Consider the following 27,464-nt stretch of genomic DNA (forward strand, 5'->3'; position numbering starts at 1 on the left):
CCTGTCTCCATATCATCATCCTCTTCGTCATTTCCATCGGATAAAACAAACTTGTAAGACACCATTAATCAATCATTTAAATAAAATGTATTTATTTCACAAGAAGACTATGATTACAAATGAACAATACGTCAAAACACTCCCTCTTTCTCCCTCTCTGGCTAGCCACAGTCTATGGTCTGGTTTTATATCAGTAGTATTGCACTTTAGATCTGAGCAAGTTACAACCTGGGCAGACTAATTGACTGGTAAACTACAGACTGTGAAGCAGGTTTAAAAGGGGACTAGGGAGCATAAAAACGGCAGTGAGTTAGCTTCTATACAGGAAAGTCAGTACTGCATGGCATTGGCTAGGACCTGCTGTAGAGGAAAACTGCTCAAATGGCTTTAGTAATAAAATAGTAATAATAATTGTAATACTGCTAATAATAAAGCTTTAGGACCTCATTGACCTGATGAGCATTTGGTATAGTCCAACTTCAGTCAAATAAATAGTCTCTGTGAGTCAAACCTAGATAGTTTATTATTGTGCGTGTGTAACTGAATATAGTTTCTATAGGCAGATTCTTTCTGCGGCAGGGTGTGCTCCATGGGCACTCTGGGTCGACTGGTCACATGACTCTGGTCCTGACCCTTAACCTCTGACCCCTGACTTCCAGGGGTTCAGTCTCGCTCTGATGACATCACAGCAGCTCTAGGCCCAGATCTGTTAGAGAAAGAGCACAGAACATCAGATTGTATTCAATAAGACATTTAAACAACAGCACTTGTCAAAAAGTATATTATAGGCACCCGGTGCAGACCCCAAAGAGCAGGCAGCAGCAAGACAATGAAAACTCCCTGGAAGGAAGAAACCTTGATAGAAATCAGATTTTTGGGGAGATGGAGAATCCTCCTTTGTCAGACCGGTGTAGATAATGAGGCAGAGCAACTCAGAGGAGAAGTGGTCCTGTGTGGCTCTGTTGGTAGCGCGTGGCACTTGCAACACCAGGGTTGTGGGTTAAATTCCCACGGGGAATCAGTATGGAGGGGGAAAAGTATGAAAATCTATGCATCCACTAAGTCGCTCTGGATAAACATGTTTGCTAAAATGATGTACGTGAGATCACCAGAGGGAAGACTATGGCTGTGTTACTATACTTCCACAGATATTAATGAAGAACAACTACTACAGTATCTCTCAGTGGTGGTTTCCGCGTCCTATATTGTGGCTGTGCCTGTAGTGGAAAACAGAAGTATGTACTGTGGGGATAGTCTGACGCATGACTCTGCAGAACCAGGGTTTTCCACAAATAGGTACTCTTAGCCTCTCCCCCTCTCTCTAGCCCATGTTGTATCACATCCGGCCGTGATTGGGAGTCCCAAATGGCGGTGCACAATTAGCCCAGCGTTGGCCGGGGTAGGCCGTCATTGTAAATAAGAATTTGTTCTTAACTGACTTGATTTTTTTTTAATAAGGTGTTGTCCCTCCTTGTTTCAGCTCCCTTCCGACCCCCCTACCCTCTTGTCTCACCCGTAGAGTGTTGTCCCTCCTTGTTTCAGCTCCCTTCCGACCCCCCTACCCTCTTGTCTCACCCGTAGAGTGTTGTCCCAGGACCCGGAGCAGAAAGCAGTTCCATCAGGAGAGACTCTGAGTGAGCTGACTCTGTTCTCATGACCAAACAGGATGGCTACTCTGGTCCCCTTCAGGACGTCCCACACATTGATGGTGTAGTCATTATAGCCAGCAAACAACAGACGACCTGGAGGAGGGGTGGAGAGAGAGAGAGAAAGATGGATACAGAGATTGAGGGGTAGAAAGGGTCAGATTCTAGAATATTCTCCAATATGCTGGAGGACATCACAGAACAGATGTATTACAGTTTAAAGTGCATTTGACAGAGGCTAATAGAGTGGATATAATGAATAATCAATCAGCTCTAAGTTACATGGAATCCAGTTTTGGTAAAAATGTAGTAAAACTCCAGATGGCAGAGTGGTAATTCCCTTTCCCACATCACAACTGCATTAAATTCCCCTCTTGGCTGAAGTGTGATCTCTATCACAAGTTTGATAATAAACTGTCCTCTTTATACAGCCATATAAAAACTTAAACTAAAGACTTTGTACCTCTACAATTATATAACACACAGAGGAATAACATGTTGGGGGATAGAATCCAGTCTCAGCCTACACACAAAATCAGATAAGATCAAATTTATTTAATCTTTATTTAACCAGGTAGGCTAGTTGAGAACAAGTTCTCATTTACAATTGCGACCTGGCCAAGATAAAGCAAAGCAGTTCGACACATACAACGACACAGAGTTACACATGGAGTAAAACAAACATACAGTCAATAATACAGTATAAACAAGTCTATATACGATGTGAGCAAATGAGGTGAGATAAGGGAGGTAAAGGCAAAAAAGGCCATGGTGGCAAAGTAAATACAATATAGCAAGTAAAACACTGGAATGGTAGATTTGCAGTGGAAGAATGTGCAAAGTAGAAATAAAAATAATGGGGTGCAAAGGAGCAAAATAAATAAAATAAATACAGTAGGGAAAGAGGTAGTTGTTTGGGCTAAATTATAGGTGGGCTATGTACAGGTGCAGTAATCTGTGAGCTGCTCTGACAGTTGGTGCTTAAAGCTAGTGAGGGAGATAAGTGTTTCCAGTTTCAGAGATTTTTGATAAATAAAATTCATTGACCGCTATAAAGGCCGTGGCAGTATATCTATTGCATCATCACACCCGGTAAGAAAGAAAGTGAAAGAGGCAAAGTGAAGATGGGAAAGATTTCCTGGCACAACATCCAATAATAACACAACAACACCAGTAAATGTCCAACAGCATTATTGTAAATGTCCAACAGCATTATTGTAAATGTGTTCATGATCGGGGGACCAAAAGATGTTTAGTTGACTCTAGTCTCTGTTGAGAGGAAGCTAATAAAGAGGTATTATCTGTCAAACGGTTGCTGACTATTGTCCACATCTTACCACTAAGAGAGAAGTCCACACTGGCGGCTCCAAACATTATGCTGTCTTTGGAGTAGATGGACACCTCCCGATCAGCCCTGAGATCAAACAGACGGCACTGGAACACACAGACAATCAATGGGACATTTTCATTCAACCCATTACATGCTAGTTGTTGTTTCTGTCTGTGCTGTGAACTCAAAGGCCCAGCATATTTCCTAATGAGAGACAAAGTTACATTGTAATTTTCCCATGATGTACAATAAAGTTATATCGTAAGAAGTGGCCCGAATAACACTTCTTAAAACAATACAAACCTGTGTAGTAATGTAAAACAGTGGGATGCTTTGACACATGTACTGTATGATGTGAAAGAGCGGTCTTTGACCAGTGACATCACAGTAAGATAATCAATTCTCTCCCAGAGATTCTGTTAACTGAACGGTGTTATTGAGACAGAGTGTCCGACTGCCACACACAACCCACAGAATCACATCAAAGGTCCATCATCTGTCAAGTGACACCCTATTCCCTTTATAGGGCACTACCTTTGATTAGAGCTTTTTGGTTGCAACTCTATGTGGCTTTGTTCAAGAGTAGTGCACTAAGTAGGGTGTATAAGTGTGTTATAAACTCACGGTAGAGTCGTCAGAAGCAGAGGCAAAAGCATCGCCACTGGGGTAGTACCTGGAGAGAGAGAGCGAGAGAGAGGGAGAGCGATAGCGAGAGAGAGAAAGAGAGAGTGTGAGAGGAGTAAAAAGGTTGATGTGTACACTAAGCTGTATGAAAGCCTAGTGGTTAGAGCGTTGGGCCAGTAACCGAAAGGTTGCTAGATCGAATCCCTGAGCTGACAAGGTAAAAATCTGTCGTTCTGCCCCTGAACAAGACAGTTAACCCACTGCTCCTAGGCCGTCATTGTAAATAAGAATTTGTTCTTAACTGACTTGCCTAGTAAAATAAAGGTTAAATAGAAAACAATAATAAAAAGGGTTAGGTTTAGGGTCAATGGATGCTGTTAGCTGTACTGTAGAGATTATGTGGATACTATAAGGATAGGTGATCTGTAGACAGTGGAGCTGTGTAAAGGGTTAGGTTTAGGGTCAATGGATGCTGTTAGCTGTACTGTAGAGATTATGTGGATACTATAAGGATAGGTGATCTGTAGACAGTGGAGCTGTGTAAAGGGTTAGGTTTAGGGTCAATGGATGCTGTTAGCTGTACTGTAGAGATTATGTGGATACTATAAGGATAGGTGATCTGTTGAGATGCAGCTGTACTGTAGAGCATGTGGATACTATAAAGGGTTAGGTTTAGGGTATGGATGGATCTGTAGATACTATAAGGATAGGTGAGTGGAGCTGTGTAAAGGGTTAGGTTACTATAAGGATAGGGGGATCTGTAGACAGTGGAGCTGTGTAAAGGGTTAGGTTTAGGGTCAATGGATGCTGTTAGCTGTACTGTAGAGATCATGTGGATACTATAAGGATAGGTGATCTGTAGACAGTGGAGCTGTGTAAAGGGTTAGGTTTAGGGTCAATGGATGCTGTTAGCTGTACTGTAGAGATTATGTGGATACTATAAGGATAGGTGATCTGTAGACAGACAGCTGTGTAGAAGGGTAAGGATAGGGATCTTTAGGGTAAAGGGTTAGGTTTGGATGCTGTTAGCTGTACTGTAGAGATCATGTGGATACTATAAGGATAGTTGATCTGTAGACAGTGAAGCTGTATAAAGGGTTGATGTGGATGCTGTACTGTAGAGATTATGTGGATACTATAAGGATAGGGGATCTGTAGACAGTGGAGCTGTGTAAAGGGTTAGGTTTAGGGTTGATGTATGCTGTTAGCTGTACTGTAGAGATTATGTGGATACTATAAGGATAGGGGATCTGTAGACAGTGGAGCTGTGTAAAGGGTTAGGTTTAGGGTCAATGGATGCTGTTAGCTGTACTGTAGAGATTATGTGGATACTATAAGGATAGGTGATCTGTAGACAGTGGAGCTGTGTAAAGGGTTAGGTTTAGGGTCAATGGATGCTGTTAGCTGTACTGTAGAGATTATGTGGATACTATAAGGATAGGGGATCTGTAGACAGTGGAGCTGTGTAAAGGGTTAGGTTTAGGGTCAATGGATGCTGTTAGCTGTACTGTAGAGATTATGTGGATACTATAAGGATAGGGGATCTGTAGACAGTGAAGCTGTGTAAAGGGTTAGGTTTAGGGTTGATGGATGCTGTTAGCTGTACTGTAGAGATTATGTGGATACTATAAGGATAGGGGATCTGTAGACAGTGGAGCTGTGTAAAGGGTTAGGTTTAGGGTCAATGGATGCTGTTAGCTGTACTGTAGAGATTATGTGGATACTATAAGGATAGGGGATCTGTAGACAGTGAAGCTGTGTAAAGGGTTAGGTTTAGGGTTGATGGATGCTGTTAGCTGTACTGTAGAGATTATGTGGATACTATAAGGATAGGTGATCTGTAGACAGTGAAGCTGTGTAAAGGGTTAGGTTTAGGGTCAATGGATGCTGTTAGCTGTACTGTAGAGATTATGTGGATACTATAAGGATAGGTGATCTGTAGACAGTGAAGCTGTGTAAAGGGTTAGGTTTAGGGTTGATGGATGCTGTTAGCTGTACTGTAGAGATTATGTGGATACTATAAGGATAGGTGATCTGTAGACAGTGAAGCTGTGTAAAGGGTTAGGTTTAGGGTCAATGGATGCTGTTAGCTGTACTGTAGAGATTATGTGGATACTATAAGGATAGGTGATCTGTAGACAGTGAAGCTGTGTAAAGGGTTAGGTTTAGGGTCAATGGATGCTGTTAGCTGTACTGTAGAGATTATGTGGATACTATAAGGATAGGGGATCTGTAGACAGTGGAGCTGTGTAAAGGGTTAGGTTTAGGGTTGATGGATGCTGTTAGCTGTACTGTAGAGATTATGTGGATACTATAAGGATAGGTGATCTGTAGACAGTGAAGCTGTGTAAAGGGTTAGGTTTAGGGTCAATGGATGCTGTTAGCTGTACTGTAGAGATTATGTGGATACTATAAGGATAGGGGATCTGTAGACAGTGGAGCTGTGTAAAGGGTTAGGTTTAGGGTCAATGGATGCTGTTAGCTGTACTGTAGAGATTATGTGGATACTATAAGGATAGGGGATCTGTAGACAGTGGAGCTGTGTAAAGGGTTAGGTTTAGGGTCAATGGATGCTGTTAGCTGTACTGTAGAGATTATGTGGATACTATAAGGATAGGTGATCTGTAGACAGTGAAGCTGTGTAAAGGGTTAGGTTTAGGGTTGATGGATGCTGTTAGCTGTACTGTAGAGATTATGTGGATACTATAAGGATAGGTGATCTGTAGACAGTGAAGCTGTGTAAAGGGTTAGGTTTAGGGTCAATGGATGCTGTTAGCTGTACTGTAGAGATTATGTGGATACTATAAGGATAGGGGATCTGTAGACAGTGGAGCTGTGTAAAGGGTTAGGTTTAGGGTTGATGGATGCTGTTAGCTGTACTGTAGAGATTATGTGGATACTATAAGGATAGGTGATCTGTAGACAGTGGAGCTGTGTAAAGGGTTAGGTTTAGGGTCAATGGATGCTGTTAGCTGTACTGTAGAGATTATGTGGATACTATAAGGATAGGGGATCTGTAGACAGTGAAGCTGTGTAAAGGGTTAGGTTTAGGGTTGATGGATGCTGTTAGCTGTACTGTAGAGATTATGTGGATACTATAAGGATAGGTGATCTGTAGACAGTGAAGCTGTGTAAAGGGTTAGGTTTAGGGTTGATGGATGCTGTTAGCTGTACTGTAGAGATCATGTGGATACTATAAGGATAGGTGATCTGTAGACAGTGAAGCTGTGTAAAGGGTTAGGTTTAGGGTTGATGGATGCTGTTAGCTGTACTGTAGAGATTATGTGGATACTATAAGGATAGGTGATCTGTAGACAGTGAAGCTGTGTAAAGGGTTAGGTTTAGGGTCAATGGATGCTGTTAGCTGTACTGTAGAGATCATGTGGATACTATAAGGATAGGTGATCTGTAGACAGTGAAGCTGTGTAAAGGGTTAGGTTTAGGGTTGATGGATGCTGTTAGCTGTACTGTAGAGATTATGTGGATACTATAAGGATAGGGGATCTGTAGACAGTGAAGCTGTGTAAAGGGTTAGGTTTAGGGTCAATGGATGCTGTTAGCTGTACTGTAGAGATTATGTGGATACTATAAGGATAGGGGATCTGTAGACAGTGAAGCTGTGTAAAGGGTTAGGTTTAGGGTCAATGGATGCTGTTAGCTGTACTGTAGAGATCATGTGGATACTATAAGGACAGGGGATCTGTAGACAGTGAAGCTGTGTAAAGGGTTAGGTTTAGGGTTGATGTATGCTGTTAGCTGTACTGTAGAGATCATGTGGATACTATAAGGATAGGGGATCTGTAGACAGTGGAGCTGTGTAAAGGGTTAGGTTTAGGGTTGATGTATGCTGTTAGCTGTACTGTAGAGATCATGTGGATACTATAAGGATAGGTGATCTGTAGACAGTGAAGCTGTGTAAAGGGTTAGGTTTAGGGTCAATGGATGCTGTTAGCTGTACTATAGAGATCATGTGGATACTATAAGGATAGGTGATCTGTAGACAGTGGAGCTGTGTAAAGGGTTAGGTTTAGGGTCAATGTATGCTGTTAGCTGTACTGTAGAGATTATGTGGATACTATAAGGATAGGGATCTGTAGACAGTGGAGCTGTGTAAAGGGTTAGGTTTAGGGTCAATGGATGCTGTTAGCTGTACTGTAGAGATTATGTGGATACTATAAGGATAGGTGATCTGTAGACAGTGAAGCTGTATAAAGGGTTGATGTGGATGCTGCTACTTACTTGACACAGTTGATGTCAGAGTCGTGGGTATCAAACGACTGGACGTTCTGCCCTGAGCGCAAGTCCCAAACGTTAGCCTTCTTATCAGAACCCTGGAATGAACAAACAGACATGTTCGGGGAGGGACAGAGAGATAGATAGGACACACACACACACACACACACACACACACACACACACACACACACACACACACACACACACACACACACACACACACACACACACACACACACACACACACACACACACACACACACGCACACACACACACTGACCCCGGAGACGAAGGTGTTTCCAGTCTCAGAGGGGGCGAGGTCCAGAGTGAGGACATCAGCAGAGTGACCGTGGAAACTCTGCAGCAGCTGACCACTCTCCACGTCCCACAGCGCACTGGTACCGTCCCCACTGGATGTCAAGATCTACACACACACACTTTATCAGCATACTGAAACACACACACAGCAACACACACACTTTATCAGCATACTGAAACACACACACAGCAACACACACACTTTATCAGCATACTGAAACACACACAGCAACACACACACTTTATCAGCATACTGAAACACACACAGCAACACACACACTTTATCAGCATACTGAAACACACACACAGCAACACACACACTTTATCAGTGTACTGAAACACACACAGCAACACACACACTTTATCAGCATACTGAAACACACACACACAGCAACACACACACTTTATCAGCATACTGAAACACACACACTTTATCAGTGTACTGAAACACACACAGCAACACACACACACTTTATCAGCATACTGAAACACACACAGCAACACACACACACTTACAATACAGTGCCACTGACACGTCCCACAACTAAAACATGCGGACTCTCCTTCACTGCAGCCGACGTGAGGAAAACATTTAAACGTGTCAACCCTCGCAAGGCTGCAGGCCCAGACGGCATCCGCGCCCTCAGAGCATGCGCAGACCAGCTGGCTGGTGTGTTTACGGACATATTCAATCAATCCCTATCCCAGTCTGTTGTTCCCACATGCTTCAAGAGGGCCACCATTGTTCCTGTTCCCAAGAAAGCTAAGGTAACTGAGCTAAACGACTACCGCCCCGTAGCACTCACTTCCATCATCATGAAGTGCTTTGAGAGACTAGTCAAGGACCATATCACCTCCACCCTACCTGACACCCTAGACCCACTCCAATTTGCTTACCGCCCAAATAGGTCCACAGACGATATTCTTTATCCCCTTACACTTGTGTCTATAAGGTAGTAGTTTTGGAATTGTTAGCTAGATGACCTGTTGGTTATTACTGCATTGTCGGAACTAGAAGCACAAGCATTTCGCTACACTCGCATTAACATCTGCTAACCATGTGTATGTGACAAAAACAATTTGATTTGATTTGACTTTATCAGGATACTGAAACACACACAGCAACACACACACTTTATCAGGATACTGAAACACACACAGCAACACACACACTTTATCAGGATACTGAAACACACACAGCAACACACACACACTTTATCAGGATACTGAAACACACACAGCAACGCACACACACTTTATCAGGATACTGAAACACACACAGCAATGCACACACACTTTATCAGGATACTGAAACACACACAGCAATGCACACACACTTTATCAGGATACTGAAACACACACACACACACACACACACACACACACACACACACACACACACACACACACACACACACACACACACACACACACACACACACACACACACACACACACACACACACACACACAGCAATGTATTCTTAAACATGGGGAGATGTGTGATCCTACTACCCTTTTGTGGTAGTTTGGGGTAATATAACTAATCTACGGCCATTACACAGAGCTGGTTAACTACTGGGGTGTACCCAGCTAACGCACAACGTTCTGAGAACCATATGTTTCCTAGAACTTGGTGAGTGAGTGGTTGTGCCATGGTTATTTTGCATACAACTTTCCCACAACTTTCTGGGAATGGTGCAGGATAGTTGCTTGGCTTTGGACATTCTGAACACATTTAAGGAACTTGACAAAAAAACATAATTGTATTGGTATTTCATTACTTTAACAGAACGTTTCCTAAAAGTTCAAACATGGTTACATTGCATTTCAATTTTGGTAATGTTCTTGACATTGGGAATATTCTCAAATAATTAAGAGAATGTTAAGAACCAACATTCTTCTGTGTGAATGTCAGTACTTCAGCATAACATTTCCTACAGGTTTCCTCATGGTTCTATTTAAAGTAAAGTTCTCAAATTGAGCTGAGAACATTAAAGAAAAATTACCATAAAAACTACTAGAAAACTTTAGTAATGTTCAGAGAACATTCTAAGAAAGTTATTTAAAAGCATATACATTCTGTTCTTAGCATCAACAAAACTCTCTCTATCCTCTCTTGTTAAGTGTGTTCAGGTGTGTTGGCCGCGCCCATTAATTGGCCCCACCTTATCTTAATGAGTGCTTATTTCCTTTTAAATGGGGTCTGTTTGAATAGACAAAATTAACAGCTTTGTATGTGCAAAAAAAACATGGCATGCTAGTTCCATCCTGGTGGGGCAGTGGACTAATTCCATGGATAGAGAACATTGGGTTCAAATCTCATTGATGCAGTGACACAAAAAAATGCATGTGTTTGCATGATTAATGACTAAGGAAATTAATTTCTATGTTTTCAATCATGCTTGGACTTCAAAAAAGTGAACCCAAAATAAGCTATCAGTGTTATTAAATGTCTTATTGGAACATTCAGTGAACGTTTAAAAAAAGTTATTCTAAAATCCTCCAAATAACCTATAATGTCTATTCTCACAGTGTTAAGAAAACGTTCAAGGAATCAGAGTAAAATGTTCTCACAACCTCCCTACAACCTAAAAATAAACATTCCCAGAACAGGCTAAATGTTATTTTCTGTTCTTAGAACATTTAAATAAAGAAATCTGTTTTACCGGTCAGGAAACGTATGGCTTCGTTCTCGCAACCAACGTGAAGCCAAAAACATCCATTCCTATAACTTTCAAGGAACCAAATGTGCTAACTGTGTATTCACTAGGAACCAAATGTGCTAACTGTGTATTCACTAGGAACCAAATGTGCAAACTGTGTATTCACTAGGAACCAAATGTGCAAACTGTGTATTCACTAGGAACCAAATGGTTGATATGAAACATCCCCCTGTCAGTCAGACAAAGATATGAAACATCCCCGTCAGACAATAATGATATGAAAGTGAGACTGAACTGAGATTGACTGGGGCAATGTAGTCTTGACTCTCCACAACCCTGTGCTTTATTCCACACACACGTCTTCACAGCTCAACACCCACCAACAGACCCCAGTGCATTAGGGAGACAGATTGTGTGTGTGTGCCCTTAGGTATGAGTTTTCAGCTCTGACAGATAAAGGCCTCTTAATGTCTATTAATACACTCACAATGGACGGCCATCTCTCTCTATGGGCCACTTCTCTGTTTCCTCTCCTCTCTCATCACCTTCTCCTCATCCAGCTATAATTCTCAACAGTTCCTCTCCTGTCTAGCAGAGATGAATTATTAACAGCCTTAAACATCTAATATTTCCTTCCTTCTATTCCTCCCTCCCTCTATCCATTCACTCCTTCTTGTTCTGAAAATCTCAATTTCCTTCCCTCTCCTCATTGTGTTGTGTGTGTCTGAGTGTGTCTATGTCTGTGTGTGTGTGTGCATGTATGTGTGTGTCTAGTCCCTAACTTGCATGTCAGAGTTGGTGAAGGTGCAGCCGGACAGGTAGTTGGTATGCATGGCAACCGACTTCTTCTTGGCCGCCAAGTTCTCGTCCTTGTCCAATGAGAGAGGGTACACTGAGCACTTATTATCCAATCCCCTGTCAGACAGACAGACAGACAGACAGACAGACAGACAGACAGACAGACAGACAGACAGACAGACGAGAGAGAGAGAGATTTGTAGGGCATTACTTTAACATCAAGCCCTCAAGCCAGTACTTCAGCATCAAGCCAATACCTTTCTTGGGGCTAAGGGGTTAAAGGTCAGAGGTTAGGGTGAGACTCACCCACAGGCGATGGCACAGCCAGAGGGGGCGTAAGCACACGCCATCACCCACGTAGTCGGCATGGTCACTGCATGTTCCTAGAACACAGTGTGCATATACATTAACGTAAATAAGCCTGGTTAAGACCGCTCCACCATGGGACTGAATTAGGCTGCCATTAGTGCACTAACACACACTCCGGCTGCTTTTACTAACCTTATTGGTGGTGAAAGCATCCCATACGATGACCTTCCCATCCTGGTAGACAGAAGACAAGGAAAATGAATGAAGAAGTGAGGAGAGAGGTGAGAGAAGGGAAGAAGGGAGGAGAGGGGCGAGAGAAGGGAAGAAGGGAGGAGAGGGGCGAGAGAAGGGAAGAAGGGAGGAGAGGGGCGAAAGAAGGGAAGAAGGGAGGAGAGGGGCGAGAGAAGGGAAGAAGGGAGGAGAGAGGCGAGAGAAGGGAAGAAGGGAGGAGAGGGGCGAGAGAAGGGAAGAAGGGAGGAGAGGGGCGAGAGAAGGGAAGAAGGGAGGAGAGAGGCGAGAGAAGGGAAGAAGGGAGGAGAGAGGCGAGAGAAGGGAAGAAGGGAGGAGAGAGGCGAGAGAAGGGAAGAAGGGAGGAGAGAGGCGAGAGAAGGGAAGAAGGGAGGAGAGAGGCGAGAGAAGGGAAGAAGAGAGGCGAGAGAAGGGAAGAAGGGAGGAGAGAGAAGGGAAGAAGGGAGGAATGAAGAGGAAGAGTAATTGATATAAGTGGAGTCAGGGAGTTCAGCATCATGGACAGGGTTGTGACCAAAACACACTAATGACAGTAGAATAGAAGGAGGATAGGGGGATAGGGCGGAGAGGGAGGAAAAGAGAGCAGTTTGTGTGTGTGCATACCTGTGAGGAGCTGACAATGCGTCGTTTGTCTTTGCACCAGTCCATACAGAGCACCTTGTTGCCATGGCCCTTCAGTGTCCTCCGAGTCTTCATGTTTAACTCACCAAGAGCTTCCGCCTTCTCAGCTACCTTCTCCACTACACACACACACACGCGACAATGAATTGTCGTGTAAATGAATAGATAGGATATTTATTTGATCATCCTGTTGCAGGAAAACTTCTCTGCAATGCTCTCTATTCACTATCTTCTGGTAGTTCCTAGGAAGCTCTTTGCCACCTTCTCCTCCCTCCTGAATCCTCCTCCCCTCCCCCCTCCTCCCTCTCTGCAGATGACTTCGTCAACCATTTTGAAAAGAAGGTCGACGACATCCGATCCTCGTTTGCTAAGTCAAACGACACCGCTGGTTCTGCTCACACTGCCCTACCCTGTGCTCTGACCTCTTTCTCCCCTCTCTCTCCAGATGAAATCTCGCGTCTTGTGACGGCCGGCCGCCCAACAACCTGCCCGCTCGACCCTATCCCCTCCTCTCTTCTCCAGACCATTTCCGGAGACCTTCTCCCTTACCTCACCTCGCTCATCAACTCATCCCTGACCGCTGGCTACGTCCCTTCCGTCTTCAAGAGAGCGAGAGTTGCACCCCTTCTGAAAAAACCTACACTCGATCCCTCCGATGTCAACAACTACAGACCAGTATCCCTTCTTTCTTTTCTCTCCAAAACTCTTGAACGTGCCGTCCTTGGCCAGCTCTCCCGCTATCTCTCTCAGAATGACCTTCTTGATCCAAATCAGTCAGGTTTCAAGACTAGTCATTCAACTGAGACTGCTCTTCTCTGTATCACGGAGGCGCTCCGCACTGCTAAAGCTAACTCTCTCTCCTCTGCTCTCATCCTTCTAGACCTATCGGCTGCCTTCGATACTGTGAACCATCAGATCCTCCTCTCCACCCTCTCCGAGTTGGGCATCTCCGGCGCGGCCCACGCTTGGATTGCGTCCTATCTGACAGGTCGCTCCTACCAGGTGGCGTGGCGAGAATCTGTCTCCTCACCACGCGCTCTCACCACTGGTGTCCCCCAGGGCTCTGTTCTAGGCCCTCTCCTATTCTCGCTATACACCAAGTCACTTGGCTCTGTCATAACCTCACATGGTCTCTCCTATCATTGCTATGCAGACGACACACAATTAATCTTCTCTTTTCCCCCTTCTGATGACCAGGTGGCGAATCGCATCTCTGCATGTCTGGCAGACATATCAGTGTGGATGACGGATCACCACCTCAAGCTGAACCTCGGCAAGACGGAGCTGCTCTTCCTCCCGGGGAAGGACTGCCCGTTCCATGATCTCGCCATCACGGTTGACAACTCCATTGTGTCCTCCTCCCAGAGCGCTAAGAACCTTGGCGTGATCCTGGACAACACCCTGTCGTTCTCAACTAACATCAAAGCGGTGGCCCGTTCCTGTAGGTTCATGCTCTACAACATCCGCAGAGTACGACCCTGCCTCACACAGGAAGCGGCGCAGGTCCTAATCCAGGTACTTGTCATCTCCCGTCTGGATTACTGCAACTCGCTGTTGGCTGGGCTCCCTGCCTGTGCCATTAAACCCCTACAACTCATCCAGAACGCCGCAGCCCGTCTGGTGTTCAACCTTCCCAAGTTCTCTCACGTCACCCCGCTCCTCCGCTCTCTCCACTGGCTTCCAGTTGAAGCTCGCATCCGCTACAAGACCATGGTGCTTGCCTACGGAGCTGTGAGGGGAACGGCACCTCAGTACCTCCAGGCTCTGATCAGGCCCTACACCCAAACAATGGCACTGCGTTCATCCACCTCTGGCCTGCTCGCCTCCCTACCACTGAGGAAGTACAGTTCCCGCTCAGCCCAGTCAAAACTGTTCGCTGCTCTGGCTCCCCAATGGTGGAACACACCCCTCACGACGCCAGGACAGCGGAGTCAATCACCACCTTCCGGAGACACCTGAAACCCCACCTCTTTAAGGAATACCTAGGATAGGATAAAGTAATCCTTCTCACCCCCCTTAAAAGATTTAGATGCACTATTGTAAAGTGGCTGTTCCACTGGATGTCATAAGGTGAATGCACCAATTTGTAAGTCGCTCTGGATAAGAGCGTCTGCTAAATGACTTAAATGTAAATGTAAATGTAGTTTATCTAATGCGGTTTCATGGCCGCGGGCACATCTCTGGAAAATCAGATGATTTTTGGCATGAATATCAAATTCAATTGGGATATAATAAAGGATATAATAACAGTTTCTGCATAACTTTCATGTTTAGGGTACAGACAGTAAACATTTTGTGCATCGCGAGGCCCCTCTCCCTCCCATTAAACTCACACTCCACATCGTGCAGCTTCTTCCGCTCCTCCTCGAGCTTCTTCCTCAGCGTCTCGCTCTCCGCCTTCAGCGACTTCAGAGTCTCGCCGCTCGCAAGGCCCTGGCACGCCATCTTTAGAGAGGGTGAACGAAAGAAGGGAACGGGGAAAGGACAGAAAAGGGAACAGCAAGAGCAGATGTTTTTAGTCGCGCGCTGGCTGCGCCCGTCAAGGCGGCTCTGCCTTCCTACAGCTGGTGCGTATTCATTACGCCGATTCTGTTGCAAAACGTTTCTTAACGGAACGAAACGGAGACCTACCTGCATTTTTCCCAATATGAATTCTCGTTTTTGTTTGGACTAATGAATATGCCCCTAATGCTGCTGCCGCGCTGATGTGCTCCCTCTCCCCCGCTCTCTCTCCCTCTTTCCCTGTCTCTTGTCTCACTCGCTCTCTGGCAAGTCTCTACCTCTTTCTCTCTCCCTCTTTCTAGATCTCGGTTTTTCTCGCTCCAGAGAAGCCACTATGACTGTCTTTGGTAGTAATTGCACTAAATATAGTCCAACTTTCCTCTAATAATATTCATTTAAATACTTGACAGAAAAATCACATTTTCCATATTTTATTTTACCACATTGCAGTTTCCTTGTTTAAATGTATGTTATTTTCCTTTGAAAGGTGTTATTGCACCTATTGTTGTTTAGAGAAGTGAAAGACAAGGTTGCTGTAAGTGTGGATGAGCTGCCAGAGAGAAGGGAGTACAGATAAAATGAGGTGGTGAATTCATCCAGCAATGGTGTGTGTGTGTGTGTGTGTGTGTGTGTTGAGAGAGGCTCGCTGCTACTGTATATCAGACAGATAGGGAGGCTGCATTCTCAGATGGGGTCCTCTCCAACCCCCTAAAAATACATCAAGAATCTCAAATCTACCCCTATTCCCTGGGAATTTGTGAAGATCTTAAAGGATTGTATTGGTCCAGGAAGGAGACGTTAGATTGGTTAGAGTCAGAGGTTAGAGGTCATGGATAAAGAGACGTACAATCTCCATGCATAGTGAGCAGTAGTTGATGGGTTCAGTCTTGATGTATAGATTCATCAAGGGGCGGTTCTCCGAGCAGCTGTCACACGGCCCGAAGGTGATGGCCAAAAACGTCTGGTCACACATGGCTGCAGCTGATTAACCACAGACCTGTATAGAGGAGAAAAAGGAACACAGTGTCAACATTCAGGTATGAGAAATAACACACATACACACTGTTATCGATTCCCATGAAGGGAGCATTGCTATTTTGTGTGTGTGTGTGTGTGTGTGTGTGTGTGTGTGTGTGTGTGTGTGTGTGTGTGTGTGTGTGTGTGTGTGTGTGTGTGTGTGTGTGTGTGTGTGTGTGTGTGTGTGAGAGAGTGAGAGAGAGAGCTAGAGAGATAGGGAGAGAATGTGTGTATGTGTGAGTCAGTTAGAGAGAGATAGTGAATAAGAGACTGAGCGAGAGGAGAGAGGGAATGAGAGAGAGGGAGTGAGAGTGTGTGTGTAGGTGTGTGTGTGCGCTGACAGCTGTATTGACGATAAGCAGTGGGGAATCTCCTTCCTGCCTGATCCTGCTCAGAGAAGGGGTGAGCATTCGGCCTATTTTAGGAGATGCATGGACACACACACACTTGGATGTACATTATTACACCATATAATGGTGGGGATCGGTAACTGCCACTGATATTGATAGTCTCGGGAATGAATCATAGACATGCAGATATGGATATGGACCTGCAATATACACCGTGTAGAAATAGAACAGATATATAATGACCTGCAATATCTATCTGTTCTATTTCTGCAGTGTCCATATTGCAGGTCGTTATCTATCTGTTCTATTTCTATAGTGTCCAATGAACTGCAACATAGACACTGCAGAAATAGAACAGATAAATAATGAGCTGCAATATACACAGTGTAGAAATAGAACAGATACAGTTGAAGTTTACATACACTTAGGTTGGAGTCATTAAAACTCATTTTCAACCACTCCACACATTTCTTGTGAACAAAATATAGTTTTGGCAAGTCGGTTAGGACATCTACTTGTGCATGACACAAGTCATTTTTCCAACAATTGTTTACAGACAGATTATTTAACTTAACTCACTGTATCACAATTCTAGTGGGTCAGAAGTTTACAGACACTAAGTTGACTGTGCCTTTAAACAGCTTGGAAAACTCCAGAAAATTATGTCATGGCTTTAGAAGCGTCTGATAAGCTAATTTACATAATTTGAGTCAATTGGAGGTGTACCTGTAGATGTATTTCAAGGCCTACCTTCAAACTCAGTGTCCCTTTGCTTGACATCATGGGAAAATCAAATGAAATCAGCCAAGACCTCAAAAAATACAATTGTAAACCTCCACAAGTCTGGTTCATCCTTGGGAGCAATTTCCAAATGCCAGAAGGTATCACGTTCATCTGTACAAACAATAGTCCGCAAGTATAAACACCATGGGCCCACGCAGCCGTCATACCACTCAGGAAGGAGACGGGTTCTGTCTCCTAGAGAAGAGCGTACTTTGGTGCGAATCCCAGAACAACAGAACAATCTTCACCCTGTGAAGATGCTGGAAGAAACAGGTACAAAAGTATCTGTATCCACAGTAAAACGAGTCCTATATCGGCATAACCTGAAAAGCCGCTCAGCAAGGAAGAAGTCACTGCTCCAGAAATGCCATAAAAAAAGCCAGACTACGGTTTGCAATTGCACATGGGGACAAAGATCATACTTTTTGGAGAAATGTCCTCTGATGAAACAAAAATAGAACTGTTTGACCATAATGACCATCATTGTGTTCGGAGGAAAAAGGGGGAGGCTTGCAAGCCGAAGAACACGATCCCAACCGCGAAGAACGGGGGTGGCAGCATCATGTTGTTGGGGTGCTTTGCTGCAGAAGGGACTAGTGCACTTAACAAAATACATGGCTATATGAGGAAGGAAAATTATGTGGATATATTGAAGCAACATTTCAAGGCTGCCATTAGTGCACTCACACACACTCCGGCTGCTTTTCAAGACATCAGTCAGGAAGTTAAAGCTTGGTAGCAAATGGGTCTTCCAAATGGTGGTCCTTCTGTAGCTCAGTTGGTAGAGCATGGCGCTTGTAACGCCAGGGTAGTGGGTTCGATTCCCGGGACCACCCATACGTAGAATGTATGCACACATGACTGTAAGTCGCTTTGGATAAAAGCGTCTGCTAAATGGCATATTATATTATATTATTATAAATGGACAATGACCCCAAGCATACTTCCAAAGTTGTGGCAAAATGGCTTAAGGACAACAAAGTCAAGGTATTGGAGTGGCCATCACAAAGCCCTGACCTCAATCCTATAGAAAACTTGTGGGCAGAACTGAAAAAGCATGTGCGGGAAGCTTGTGGAAGGCACCCAAAACGTTTGACCCAAGTGAAACAATTTATAGGCAATGCTACCAAATACTAATTGACTGTATGTAAACCTCTGACCCACTGGGAATGTGATGAAAGAAATAAAAGCTGAAATAAATCATTCTCTCTACTATTATTCTGACATTTCACATTCTTAAAATAAAGTGGTTATCCTAACTGACCTAAAACAGGAATTTTTACTAGGATTAAATGTCAGGAATTGTGAAAAACGGAGTTTAAATGTATTTGGCTAAGGTGTATGTAAACTTCCCACTTCAACTGTATAGAATGACTTGCAATATCTATATGTTCTATTTCTGCAGTGTCTATATTGCAGTTCATTAGGCACTGCAGAAACAGAACAGATACATAACCACAATCTGATACAGACAAATACTGTATAAATACATAGTTGGCTGTAACATATACATAAGGGTGGAGATATGCATTACACACAGTAGAAATAGAACTCTACATTACACACAGTAGAAATAGAACACTGCAGTCTACACACAGTAGAAATAGAACACTGCAGTCTACACACAGTAGAAATAGAACACTACATTACACACAGTAGAAATAGAACACTACATTACACACAGTAGAAATAGAACACTGCAGTCTACACAAAGTAGAAATAGAACACTACATTATACACAGTAGAAATAGAACACTGCAGTCTACACACAGTAGAAATAGAACACTACATTATACACAGTAGAAATAGAACACTACATTACACACAGTAGAAATAGAACACTACATTACACACAGTAGAAATAGAACACTACATTATACACAGTAGAAATAGAACACTACATTACACACAGTAGAAATAGAACACTACATTATACACAGTAGAAATAGAACACTGCAGTCTACACACAGTAGAAATAGAACACTACATTACACACAGTAGAAATAGAACACTACATTACACACAGTAGAAATAGAACACTGCAGTCTACACACAGTAGAAATAGAACACTGCAGTCTACACACAGTAGAAATAGAACACTACATTACACACAGTAGAAATAGAACACTACATTACACACAGTAGAAATAGAACACTGCAGTCTACACACAGTAGAAATAGAACACTGCAGTCTACACAAAGTAGAAATAGAACACTACATTATACACAGTAGAAATAGAACACTGCAGTCTACACACAGTAGAAATAGAACACTACATTATACACAGTAGAAATAGAACACTACATTACACACAGTAGAAATAGAACACTACATTATACACAGTAGAAATAGAACACTGCATTACACACAGTAGAAATAGAACACTACATTACACACAGTAGAAATAGAACACTACATTATACACAGTAGAAATAGAACACTACATTACACACAGTAGAAATAGAACACTACATTATACACAGTAGAAATAGAACACTGCAGTCTACACACAGTAGAAATAGAACACTACATTACACACAGTAGAAATAGAACACTACATTACACACAGTAGAAATAGAACACTACAGTCTACACACAGTAGAAATAGAACACCACATTACACACAGTAGAAATAGAACACTGCAGTCTACACACAGTAGACATAGAACACCACATTACACACAGTAGAAATAGAACACTACATTACACACAGTAGAAATAGAACACTACATTACACACAGTAGAAATAGAACACTACAGTCTACACACAGTAGAAATAGAACACTGCAGTCTACACACAGTAGAAATAGAACACTGCAGTCTACACACAGTAGAAATAGAACACTGCAGTCTACACACAGTAGAAATAGAACACTACATTATACACAGTAGAAATAGAACACTGCAGTCTACACACAGTAGAAATAGAACACTGCAGTCTACACACAGTAGAAATAGAACACTGCAGTCTACACACAGTAGAAATAGAACACTGCAGTCTACACACAGTAGAAATAGAACACTGCAGTCTACACACAGTAGAAATAGAACACTACATTATACACAGTAGAAATATAACACTGCAGTCTACACACAGTAGAAATAGAACACTACATTACACACAGTAGAAATAGAACACTACATTATACACAGTAGAAATAGAACACTACATTATACACAGTAGAAATAGAACACTGCAGTCTACACACAGTAGAAATAGAACACTGCAGTCTACACACAGTAGAAATAGAACACTGCAGTCTACACACAGTAGAAATAGAACACTACATTATACACAGTAGAAATAGAACACTACAGTACACACAGTAGAAATAGAACACTACAGTCTACACACAGTAGAAATAGAACACTGCAGTTTACACACAGTAGAAATAGAACACTACATTATACACAGTAGAAATAGAACACTACATTATACACAGTAGAAATAGAACACTACATTATACACAGTAGAAATAGAACACTACATTATACACAGTAGAAATAGACACTACATTACACTACATTACACACAGTAGAAATAGAACACTACATTACACACAGTATAAATAGAACACTACATTACACACAGTAGAAATAGAACACTGCATTACACACAGTAGAAATAGAACACCGCAGTCTACACACAGTAGAAATAGAACACTACATTATACACAGTAGAAATAGAACACTACATTATACACAGTAGAAATAGAACACTGCAGTCTACACACAGTAGAAATAGAACACTGCAGTCTACACACAGTAGAAATAGAACACTACATTACACACAGTAGAAATAGAACACTACAGTCTACACACAGTAGAAATAGAACACTACAGTCTACACACAGTAGAAATAGAACACTACATTACACACAGTAGAAATAGAACACTACAGTACACACAGTAGAAATAGAACACTACAGTCTACACACAGTAGAAATAGAACACTGCAGTCTACACACAGTAGAAATAGAACACTACATTATACACAGTAGAAATAGAACACTACATTACACACAGTAGAAATAGAACACTACATTACACACAGTAGAAATAGAACACTACATTACACAGAGTAGAAATAGAACACTACAGTCTACACACAGTAGAAATAGAACACCACATTACACACAGTAGAAATAGAACACTGCAGTCTACACACAGTAGAAATAGAACACTGCAGTCTACACACAGTATAAATAGAACACTACATTACACACAGTATAAATAGAACACTACATTACACACAGTAGAAATAGAACACTGCATTACACACAGTAGAAATAGAACACCGCAGTCTACACACAGTAGAAATAGAACACTATATTACACACAGTAGAAATAGAACACCGCAGTCTACACACAGTAGAAATAGAACACTATATTACACACAGTAGAAATAGAACACTACATTACACACAGTAGAAATAGAACACTGCATTACACACAGTAGAAACAGAACACTGCATTACACACAGTAGAAATAGAACACCACATTACACACAGTAGAAATAGAACACCGCAGTCTACACACAGTAGAAATAGAACACTGCAGTCTACACAAAGTAGAAATAGAACACTACATTATACACAGTAGAAATAGAACACTGCAGTCTACACACAGTAGAAATAGAACACTACATTATACACAGTAGAAATAGAACACTACATTACACACAGTAGAAATAGAACACTACATTATACACAGTAGAAATAGAACACTGCATTACACACAGTAGAAATAGAACACTACATTACACACAGTAGAAATAGAACACTACATTACACACAGTAGAAATAGAACACTACATTATACACAGTAGAAATAGAACACTGCATTACACACAGTAGAAATAGAACACTACATTACACACAGTAGAAATAGAACACTACATTATACACAGTAGAAATAGAACACTACATTACACACAGTAGAAATAGAACACTACATTATACACAGTAGAAATAGAACACTACATTACACACAGTAGAAATAGAACACTACAGTCTACACACAGTAGAAATAGAACACCACATTACACACAGTAGAAATAGAACACTGCAGTCTACACACAGTAGAAATAGAACACTGCAGTCTACACACAGTAGAAATAGAACACTACATTACACACAGTAGAAATAGAACACTACATTACACACAGTATAAATAGAACACTACATTACACACAGTAGAAATAGAACACTGCATTACACACAGTAGAAATAGAACACCGCAGTCTACACACAGTAGAAATAGAACACTATATTACACACAGTAGAAATAGAACACCGCAGTCTACACACAGTAGAAATAGAACACTATATTACACACAGTAGAAATAGAACACTACATTACACACAGTAGAAATAGAACACTGCATTACACACAGTAGAAACAGAACACTGCATTACACACAGTAGAAATAGAACACCACATTACACACAGTAGAAATAGAACACCGCAGTCTACACACAGTAGAAATAGAACACTGCAGTCTACACACAGTAGAAATAGAACACTGCAGTCTACACACAGTAGAAATAGAACACTGCAGTCTACACACAGTAGAAATAGAACACTGCAGTCTACACACAGTAGAAATAGAACACTGCAGTCTACACACAATACCCCAAAATGACAAAGTGTAAAAAATACCTTATTTATTCAGACCCTTTTCTACAAGACTCAAAATTGAGCTCAGGTACTGTTTCCATTGATCATCCTTGAGATGTGTCTACAATTTGATTGGTGTCCACCTGTGGTAAATTCAATTGATTGATCGGACAGGCACACACCTGTCTTTATAAGGTCCCACAGTTGACAGTGTATGTCAGAGCAATAACCAAGCCATGAGGTCAAAATAATTGTCCGTAGAGCTCCGAGACAGGATTGTAATCGAGGCACAGGTCTGGGGAGGGGTACAAAACATCTGCAGCATTGAAGGTCCCCAAGAACACAGTGGCCTCTATCATTCATAAATGAAAAAAAGTTTGGAACCACCAAGACTCTTCCTAGAGCTGGCCGCCCAGTCAAACTGAGTAATCGGGGGAGAAAGGCCTTGGTCAGGGAGGTGACCAAGAACCCAATGGTCACACTGACTGAACTCCGAGTTGCTCTGTGGAGATGGGAGAACCTTCCAGAAGGACAACCAGCTCTGTAGCACTCCACCAATCAGGGCTTTATGGTAGAGTGGCCAGATGGAAGCCACTCCTCAGTAAAAGGCACATGACAGCCCACTTGGAGTTTGCCAAAAGCCACCTAAAGGACTCTCAGACCATGAGAAATAAGATTCTCTGGTCCGAAGAAACCAAGATTGAACTCTTTGGCCTGAATGCCAACGTTACGTCTGGAGGAAACCTGGCACCATCCCTACGGTGAAGCATGGTGGTGGCAGAATCATGGTGTGGGGATGTTTTTCAGTGGCAGGGACTGGGAGACTAGTCAGGATTGGGGCAAAGATGAACGGAGCAAAGTACAGAGAGATCCTTGATAAAAACCTGCTCCAGAACTCTCAGGACCTCAGACTGGGGCGAAGGTTCACCTTCCAACAGTACAACAACCCTAAGCACACAGCCATAACAACGCAGGAGTGGCTTCGGGACAAGTCTCTGAATGTACTTGAGTGACCCAGCCAGAGCCTGGACTTAAAACCTGATCGAACATCGCTGGAGACCTGAAAATAGCTGTGCACCAACGCTTCCCATCCAACCTGACAGAGCTTGAGAGGATCTGCAGAGAAGAATGGGAGAAACTCCCCAAATATAGGTGTGCCAAGCTTGTAGCGTCATACACAAGAAGACTCAAGGCTGAAATCGCTGCCAAAGGTGCTTCAACAAAGTACTGAGTGAAGGGTCTGAATACTTACAGTACCAGTCAAAAGTTTGGACACACCTACTCATTCAAGGGGTTTTCTTTATTTTTTACATTGTAGAAGAGCAGTACTGGTGAAGACATTAAAACTATGAAATAACATATGAAATCATGTAGTAACCAAAAGTGTTACATCAAAATATATTTTATATTTGAGATTCTTCAAAGTAGCCACCCGTTGCCTTGATGACAGTATTGGCCAACTGGAAAGTGTCTTCACTGACATTTTCAACCTGTCCCTGACTGAGTCTGTAATACCAATATTTCAAGCAGACCACCATAGTCCCTGTGCCCAAGAACACTAAAGTAACCTGCCTAAATGACTACCGACCCAACCCGTCTGTAAATGACTACCGACCTGTCTGTCGCCATGAAGTGCTTTGAAAGGCTGGTCTTGGCCCACATCAACACCACTATCCCAGAAACCCTAGATCCACTCCAATTTGCATACCGCCCCAACAGATGATACCATCTCTATTGCACTCAACACTGCCCTTTCCCACCTGGATAAAAGGAACACCTATGTGAGAATGCTATTCATTCACTAGAGTTCAACACCATAGTGCCCTCAAAGCTCATCACTAAGCTAAGGACCCTGGGACTAAACACCTCCCTCTGCAACTGGATCCTGGACTTCCTGACGGGCCGCCCCCAGGTGGTAAAGGTAGGGAACAACACATCCGCCACGCTTAGCCTCAACACAGGGGCCCCTCAGGAGTGCGTGCTCAATCCCCTCCAGTACTCCCTGTTCACTCATGACTGAATGGCCAGGCACGACTCCAACGCCATCATCAAGTTTCCCGATGACACAGTAGTATGACCGATCACCGACAACGATGAGACAGTCTATAGGGAGGAGGTCAGAGACCTGATCGTGTGGTGCCAGGACAACAATCTCTCCCTCAACGTGATCAAGACAAAGGAGATGATTGTGGACTACAGAAAAAGGAGGACCCGAACACGCCCCCATTCTCATCAACGGGGCTGTAGTGGAACAGGTTGAGAGCTTCAAGTTCCTTGGTATCCACATCACCAACAAACTATCATGGACCAAACACACTAAGACAGCTGTGAAGAGGGCACGACAAAGCCTATTCCCCCTCAGGAGACTGAAAAGATTTGGCATGGGTCCACAGATATTCAAAAGGTTCTACAGCTGCACCATCGAGAGCATCCTGACTGGTTGCATCACTGCCTGGTATTGCAACCGCTCGGCCTCCAAACGCAAGGCACTACAGAGGGTATTGAGGAAGGCCCAGTACATCACTGGGGCCAAACTTCCTGCCATCCAGAACCTCTATATCAGGTGGTGTTAGAGGAAGGCCCGAAAAATTGTCAGACTCCAGTAACCTAGTCATAGACTGTTCTCTCTGCTTCTGCACGGCAAGAGGTACCAGAGCACCAGGTCGAGGTCCAAAAGGCTTCTTAACAGCTTCCACCCCCAAGCCATAAGACTGCTGAACAGATCATCAAAGGACTACCCAGACCCCTCTTTACGCTGCTGCTACTCTCTGTTTATCATCTATGCATTGTCACTTTAATTCTACCTACATGTACATATTACCTCAACTACCTCAACTAGGTGCCCTCGCAATTTGACTTATTTTACTGCTGCTGTTTAATTATTTGTTACTTTTATTTTCCTTAACACTGGGCTGTAAGACATACACAGTACTAGAGATAAACACACAGTTGTAGAAATATAACTATATTATTAGGAAGTTAGTAGCTGCCATTGTGCCGTTGAGCAGGGCGCTTGCTGCTATATGGGAAGGGCCCGTAAGTAAGCATTTCACTGTTAGTCTGTACCTGTTGTTTACATCTGACAACAAACACGTTATTTTATTAGAATATTACCCCTACATAACTCCAGGTTGACCTTGTGCTCCTCCCACAATTGCCATTTTTGTTCCGGTCTTGTCTGCCTATTGTCTGAACCATGGGTCTGAGGGGTATACTACAAAGCAGGGTCAGCCAGCTAACTTTGATAAATAACTATTGGTTTCCTGGTTAATACAATTTTTTACTTATGATCGGACTTTGTGTTTTGGTTGTTGAGTAAATTAAAGTAGTAGACCATGCCCATTTACAAAACTAACATGAATATTTCTAAATATTTAGGTAAGTTAGCTGGCTAAATCATTGATCCTAGGTTGATATGTAGTATATTTGTTATACGCTAGCCATGTGACTATTTTGATCAATAGCCTTAGGAATGCAGGATGCGCTGCTCCCAACCCCCAGGACAGCACAGAAACACATAACAGCATACAGACACTTCCAAGGAGCACAAGGTCAACCACAATGCAGCACCCATGGAGCTATGTGGGGGTTATGCCGGAGCGAGTGCCTTGCTCGAGGGCACAACGGTAGTGGATGGTACCCACAAACTTCCTATACTACTGTACACCGTTCCGTACTGTACTAGCCACATGCTTAAAATAGAGACTGAGAAATAGGCTTTACTTTTACAGTGCTGATAGTGATCCACCTAACACTAAGCCCTATACAGTCCATGTATGGCTTTTCCGCGGTCTATCAAATTCTCAAAGTAATATCCTAAATACATTACTGAAGGCCATGTATATTGAGTTATAACTAAGTCAACACCTTGTCATTATTTAAAATCAGTCCATCTCATATTGTACATGCTTACAGATCTGATATGCCTTACATAGAAAAAAATTGCTGACCAACTGTTTCCAACATAACTGCATGACATCATCATAACAAACATATAATATAGTTCTTACCTAATGAGGGAAGTTGGTTTGTCTGTCAGACGGTATGCTATCCTGAGGAGTGTTTTCCAACGTTAGTTAGAGGATTGGAGGGCAGGGACAGAGAGGGAACACTAAGCTACTTACCAAGGGCTTTGACCACGCCACAGTATTACCCTCAGGTACAGACCAGGGTCACGCCCCAAATGGCACTATATCCCCTTTAAAGTGCACTTCTTATGTCCAGAACCCGATGGCCTGGTCAAAAGTAGTGCACTAGGAAGAGAATATGGTTCCATTTGGGATGAAGCCCAAAGTATTACGACTGGATAGAAGCTGTCCCTAATCACTGGTCCAAGGTCAGACCGTTTCACCTTCACTAATGGTAAATGTTATTGTTGGTGGTAATGTTATCT

At 42.9% G+C, this 27,464-nt stretch overlaps 1 protein-coding gene across 4 annotated transcripts; it reads right to left on the reverse strand.

Moving 5' to 3' along the window:
* Positions 1–70: 70 nt before the first annotated feature.
* On the reverse strand, positions 71–27,188 carry gnb5b (guanine nucleotide binding protein (G protein), beta 5b). 4 transcript variants are annotated; one of them, XM_052516832.1, is made up of 13 exons: positions 27,082–27,188; positions 16,148–16,297; positions 15,132–15,243; positions 12,781–12,917; positions 12,121–12,162; positions 11,926–12,002; positions 11,604–11,736; positions 8,118–8,261; positions 7,840–7,931; positions 3,601–3,649; positions 2,984–3,080; positions 1,576–1,742; positions 71–706 (listed from the first exon to the last, which is right to left on the reverse strand). In XM_052516832.1, exons 2-13 carry the CDS (start codon positions 16,271–16,273, stop codon positions 695–697), a joined length of 1,188 nt encoding a protein of 395 aa, XP_052372792.1. In that variant the 5' UTR covers positions 16,274–16,297; positions 27,082–27,188; the 3' UTR covers positions 71–694. The 4 variants fall into 4 exon arrangements, with proteins under 4 accessions (XP_052372792.1, XP_052372790.1, XP_052372791.1 ...); XM_052516830.1 differs by having other exon boundaries at positions 1,514–1,742; XM_052516831.1 differs by lacking the exon at positions 12,121–12,162 and having other exon boundaries at positions 1,514–1,742.
* Positions 27,189–27,464: the final 276 nt, after the last annotated feature.

Source organism: Oncorhynchus keta, unplaced genomic scaffold (assembly GCF_023373465.1).
Source record: "Oncorhynchus keta strain PuntledgeMale-10-30-2019 unplaced genomic scaffold, Oket_V2 Un_scaffold_5444_pilon_pilon, whole genome shotgun sequence".
In the NCBI taxonomy this organism is placed as follows: Eukaryota; Metazoa; Chordata; class Actinopteri; order Salmoniformes; family Salmonidae; genus Oncorhynchus; species Oncorhynchus keta.